This window comes from Cuculus canorus, chromosome 1 (genome assembly GCF_017976375.1).
Source record: "Cuculus canorus isolate bCucCan1 chromosome 1, bCucCan1.pri, whole genome shotgun sequence".
NCBI lineage: Eukaryota > Metazoa > Chordata > Aves > Cuculiformes > Cuculidae > Cuculus > Cuculus canorus.
Window position 1 is genome coordinate 209,162,513 of NC_071401.1, and position 6,000 is coordinate 209,168,512.

The 6,000-nt window shown below is 63.7% G+C and overlaps 1 protein-coding gene across 1 annotated transcript; it reads right to left on the minus strand.

The window, feature by feature from the left end:
• Positions 1–496: 496 nt before the first annotated feature.
• On the minus strand, positions 497–5,595 carry IRF5 (interferon regulatory factor 5). Its single transcript, XM_054073654.1, is given in 15 exon segments — positions 497–980; positions 1,058–1,176; positions 1,618–1,837; positions 1,839–2,008; positions 2,422–2,637; positions 2,640–2,679; positions 2,681–2,691; positions 2,813–2,843; positions 2,944–2,995; positions 3,248–3,309; positions 3,311–3,352; positions 3,355–3,378; positions 3,381–3,455; positions 4,575–4,733; positions 5,543–5,595. Coding segments are annotated over 15 exon segments (1,482 nt in total). The 5' UTR covers positions 5,573–5,595; the 3' UTR covers positions 497–749.
• Between the last annotated feature and the right edge of the window lie 405 nt (positions 5,596–6,000).

Sequence of the window (6,000 nt, forward strand, 5' to 3'; positions counted from 1 at the left end):
GGCGCTGCCCTCCCCAGGGCCCTCCGATGGCGCCGCAGGCGGGATGGACTCTTGAAATATAAATATTCTATTTTTTTTCTTCTTTTTTAGTTTGTTTTTTTGGTTTTGGGGTTTTATTTGGTTTATTTGAAGGTTGGAGCGCGCAGGGAGGAGATGGCTCGAGCGAGTGTGGGGACGGGGCTGGGAGAGGCCGGCACAGGGCTGGAGCGCGTGCTGTTCCCTCAGGGGTCGGAGCCACCGCGAGAACGAGAGAAAACAACAAAAACTGAAAAAAAATAAATTAAAAAGCCGAGTCCTGGCCTGGTTCTTCTTGGTTTGCCTCCTTTGGGGCCCTGAGCTGCATCCCCACCATTGGCTCCAACAGTACCGGGTGCCCCATCCCTGGGAGGAGGGGTCCAGATCCAGTGCAGCCCCATCCTGGCTCCATCTTCTTGCTGTTTCCCCCTAAAACTGAGGGTGGGGAGTAGGTGTGTGTCCACAGCCCCCAGTTGGCGCAGTGTCAAGGGCTCCAGGTTGGGGGTGTCCAGCTTCTCCTCTGCTCCAGCTCTAGTGAAGCTTCCTCGGGTCGCGAGTACGGCCCTGTCCTCCCCTGGAGCCCTCCAGGGGCATGGAGAAGGTGCTGGGTGGTCCCAATGCCACCAGTTTGGGTGGCCAGGGGTGGCCACTAGGTGACAGAACAGGGATGACCAAGCAGGGAAGGCCACCTCACAGCGCTCAGCAGTGGTGGGTGCTGGGTGCCCCCCTCATCACTAAGGCAGGGACCCAGGTGGCAGTGCCCAGGGGCCAGTGGCGGGGCTGGGTTCTGGCTGTGCTGTCGGCAGCCGTTGCTGGTTCTGCCAAAGCTGGTGGAGCTCCTTGAACTGCTCCACCATCTTGTCCTTGAGGTCAGGGTGGGAGATCTGCAGCGGGATGCTGTCAGCCGACCAGGACAACTCGCCCGAGAACATCTCCAGCAGCAGCCGTGCTGCCACTGGCACCACCTGGAAGAGGCCCCATGGCGTCAGCCACCCATGTCCCTCCGACCTGGGGACAGCCCAGGGCATCCCTGTCCCCTCACCTGCACCGTGATGAGCTTCTTCTCCTTGGGTTTCTGGTCCGGCCACTCCTCACCGAAGCAGAAGAAGATCTCGAAGGGAGGAGGGGTGGTGGTCTGGCCCTTCTGAAACAGGATGAGGCCTGCGGGGCCGGACACCACAGTGAGGGGCACGATGGGGCCTTGCATCAGCCTGTCCCACCGCTGTCATGGCTGGTGTTCCCCATGCCAGCTGATAGCTTGCAGGCTGGCTGGTGTCCCCAAATCCCACCATGGTGCCCCCAATCCCATCAGGTCCCCATGTGCTCCCTGGTGTCCCCTCATCCCAGTGTGGTTGCCCTGTGCCATTAAGTCCCCACATGTCAGCTGGTATCCCCCCACAGGAGCTTCTCCCCCCTACCCCAGTGTGGTCCTCCCATCCCATCAGGTCCCCATGTGCTGCCTGATGTTCCCCCAATCCCAGCGTAGTTCACCCCATTCCAGTGTGGTGCCTGGTGTCCCCCCATCCCAGCCAACCCCTCCATCCCATCCAGCAGTGATCCTCCATCCCAAGGGGTGCAGGGATCACCCCACCCTCCTCTTACCATTGAGAAACCCCTCCAGACTGAAAAGCTTGGTCTTCTTCTCTCTCTCGATGGGGTTGGGGCCGGTGTGATGGGAGGCGCAGGGCCCCGTCCAGAAGACCTTGCACTGGCAGAGGCGGATGGCATAGAGGTCCTGGCCCTGCAGCTCCAGGATGAGTCCACGGTCCAACACGTCCAGGAGCTGGTGGGTGTAGAACCGCTGCTTCTCGTTGGGGATGGCGGTCAGTGGCGGGGAAGCGGACCTGCTCCAGTGTCAGCGGCCCAAAGAGCTCCACCTGCTCCTGCGTGGGCTCTAGGCTGCTATGGAAGAGGCGGCAGCCGTGGGGGTTGCTGATGGTGAGGGCGCAGACCTGGCGGCCCCGGTACTGGAACTTGAGCTCCAGGTCGGTCACTGCCAGAGGGACGGGATGTGAGCTGTCTGCCAGGGACCACACCATGGCCTTCCCTGTCCAGCCACCCCACAGCCATGGCCACCTTGTCCAGCCACCCTATGGCCACCCCACAGCCATGGCCACCCCCATCCAGCCACCCCACAGTCATGGCGACCTCCATCCAGCCACCTCATAACCACGGCCACCTCCCTCCGGCCACCTCCACCCAGCCACCCTGTGACCACCCCACAGCCATGGACACCACCATTCAGCCAACTCCATGGCCACCCCACAGCTGCAGCCACTCCCATCCAGCCATCCCACATACAACCACCCCACAGCCATGGCCACCCACACCAGTGCCCATCCAAGGCACTCCCCTGATGCCCATGACCCCCACATCCACCCACCATGCCCCCGCCCCGGTCCTTACGTGGCAGCATGTGGGGGCTGATGAGCAGGTTAGGGATCACTTGCTCCATGGGTACCAGCGGGCAGGCGGCTGGGGGGGCCAGAGGGGGCCCCGGCTCGGCGAGGGCCGTGGGAGGCAGCTCGGGCGGCCCGTGGGTGCCCCCCACCTCCCTGGGGAGCAGCACTGGAGGGGGCGGTGCAAAGGATGCCACGGGGGCAGCCGCTGCTAGAAGGGGGGCTCCTCCTTGGGCCAGGGGTAGGGGGGCAGCAGGTCTCCCCCAATGCTGGGTGTCTGGGGCACAGCGAGGGGTCAGAGGGTGGCCACGGCCCCCCCAACCACCCCTGAAAGCACCGGCTCTGGTGCACCTAACACCCCTCATCTGCCCAATCCCTCCCAAACACCCCTCACTCACCACTGATACTCAGAGATGTCATCTTCTGGAGCTGGTGGGGGGAGAGCAGTGGTTATGGGGGCAGGGATCCTCCCCTCAACCCTCTGAGGGGTCCCTGGTTTGGGGGTCACCCCCGGCCTCCTCCCAGGTACCTGGCTGACATCCCCCTCCTCTCCATAGTCGTAGTCATCCTCGTCTGCTCATCTGCAAGGAGAGATGAGCTGGGGTGCTGGGACTTGTGGGGTGCTGAGGCTTTTGTGGGGTGCTGGGAACTTTGTGGGGTGCCGGGAACTTCGTGGGGTGCCGGGAACTTCTGGGTTGCATGGACCTCACGGGGTGCTGGGATCTCATGGGGTGCTGGGGGCCGTGTGAGTGCTGTGTTTTGAGGTCCCCGCACCTGTCACCCCCTGGCACAGCTTGTACACCCGGCTGGGCTGGGTTTTGGGGTGCTCATACCTGTTGCTCCCCAGGCACAGCTCGTACACCCGGTAGGGCACGGGGGGCACCGCACGGGGCCCCGTCCAAGACGAGTCGGAACTCGCGGCTCTTGTTGGAGGGCGCCAGCGCAGAGTCGCCTTCCAGCGTGCTAGGGGTCCGGTGCATCCCGACCCTCATGGAACCGGCCCGTGTCCCGTTGCCCACGCCTGCGAGGCCGCTCATGGGAGTTTGCATGGCACCCACGGACCCCAAAACACCCACACTCCAGACTCCAGCACCCTTGGGAGCTGCCACCCAGCACCCCGAGATCCCCAGCATCAGAACCCCCAGGTCCCCCGCCCCACACCTCGAGACCCCCGGCACCCCCAGATCCCCAGCACCCCTAGACTCTCAGAACCCATGGGAGCCAGCACCCTGCACCCCCAGCCGCCCCCGGCACTCAGCATCCCCAGATCCCCACATCCTCCTTGATCCTCCCTGCACCATGTTCCCCCACCACCCCATCCCACATCCCCATGTCTCAGCTGTCCCCCCACCATCCCACTCCCATCTCCATCACCCCACGCCACGTTCCCATGTTCCCCCATTTCTCCTGCCCCTGTCCCCCTCACTTCATCCCCTCCATCCCCTGTGCCCCCATCACCCTGTCCCCTACTTGTCCATCCATTCCATGTGTCCCCATCACTCCATTCCATTTCCCCACATCCAACTGCTCCATGTCTCCCAATCATCCCTGTCCCCTCCTTGTTCCCTAATGCCACGTGTCCCCATCCCTCCCCATCCCATGTCCTCCTTGTCACTTCATCCTCATACCCAGGTCCTCCCGGCACTCCCATCCCCCATGTCCCCATCACCCTCATCCCATATACCCTGTTGTCCCCCATGTCTCCTCACCTCATGCCCCCCTTGCCACCGCCTCATCTCCATCCCATGTTCCCCATCAAGCCATCTGTCATCCCCATGTCTCACTACTCCAACTCCCTTGTCACCACACGGGCCCCATCCCATGTTCCCCTTGTCACCCTATTGTCCTCATCCCATTTTCTCCCCTCCGTGTCCCCCTTGTACCTTGTTCCATGTCCCCCCATCACCCTAACTTTTGACTCCATGTCTTCCCAGCACTCCATCCCAACATCCCCCGTCCCCCTTGTCCCTGAAAACCCCACCACCTCATGTCTCCCTCTTCCCATGTCCCCCCATCACTGCCTGTCCTCCTTCCCTCATCCTCACATTCCCTGCTGTGTCCCCCCATCCTCCTGCATCACTCTCGTCACCCACACACATCCCTCTTGTCCCTACCACTCCCCTGCTGTCCCCCCTCACCTTGAAGATGGTTCGGTCGGATGTCAGGGGGCGCGCCGAGGTGCCGGGTGGCATGGAGCCAGGGGATGGCGAAGCGGCGCCGCTCAGGGTCCAGCCAGTGCAGCCCCGGGAAACGCCCGCTGCTCACCTGGGCCACGAGCCAGGGCCGGAGGCGCACGCGGCGCGATGGGGTGTCCATAGGCTGAGGACAAGGGGCTGAGCATGAATAGTGCGGCACACGGGGGAGTTGTTTGTCCACAGATGGGGGCTGAGCCCTCACAGGCTTGTCCACACGGGTGAGAGCAGCTGTTGCCAGAGCACACCATGGGTGGCCCCCCACCCCCGTGCCTTCCCCGTGTGTGTTGTCCCTCCTCCCCCCTCCGAAAGCAGAAGCTGCGGTGGAATTTGGGGAACAAAACCCACCCGGGGACCACTGGTGGGGGGGGGGGGGACAGGACACATGTGGGACACAAGGAGGGGGACATGGGGGGAGACATGAGAAAGGAGAGTAAGCAGAGTGGACATGGGAGACGTGTGGGAGGGACACAGGGGGACACGGGACATGGGGAGGGGACACGGGGGGACATGAGACACATGACACAGGGAGGGGGACACGAGGGGGACACGGGGAAGGAGGGTAAGCAGAGTGGACATGGGAGACGTGTGAGGAGACACGGTGGGAACACAATGGACGTGGGGAGGGCAAAGTGGGGGGATACACGTAGAGGACTCGGGGGGGACATAGGACACGTGTGACACAGGGCAGGGAACATGGGGGGTCGCGAGGGGGACACGAGAAAGGAGGGAAGCGGAGTGGACACGGGAGATGGGGGGAACACAGAGGGGACACAGGAAGTGGGAAGGGGACACGGACACGCAAGACAGAGAGGGAAAAGGGAGAGGGGACAAGGGGGCGTGAGGCGGACCCATGGGACACGCGGGGGGGGACAACCCTCCACGCCTCCTCCCCCGGACCCAACCCCTTCGAGCTCCCCTCCCCAGTCTCCGTACCGGTCGCACCTGCGCTCGGCGCTTCCGCATGCGGGGCCGCGCCCGCCCGCCCACTCCCCCTCTGGCCACGCCCCCACCCCCCCACGCCCTGCTGGACACGCCCCAATGGCCACGCTCCTCTACACGCCCTATATGACCACACCCTCTCTGACCTCGCGCCCCCCACCTCCCCCGACCACGCCCCCACCTGGTCGCACACATCTGGCCACGCCCACGTGGCCGCCCGTCACACCCCTTCTGGCCACGCCCCAAACATTATGGCCACGCCCCAGCACCGCTGGCCACGCCCATTCGACCACGCCTCTGGGTCCCCACCTCTTGTACCCCCCTGTCCTACCCCCTGTGACCCTGTGTCCCTGCTTGTCCCCACCCGGTCTCTTCCCCCACCAGTGTCCCCTGTGTCTCTTCCTTACCATGTCCCCCCACACTCTGCCCCCTCATGTCCCCACTTTGTATCC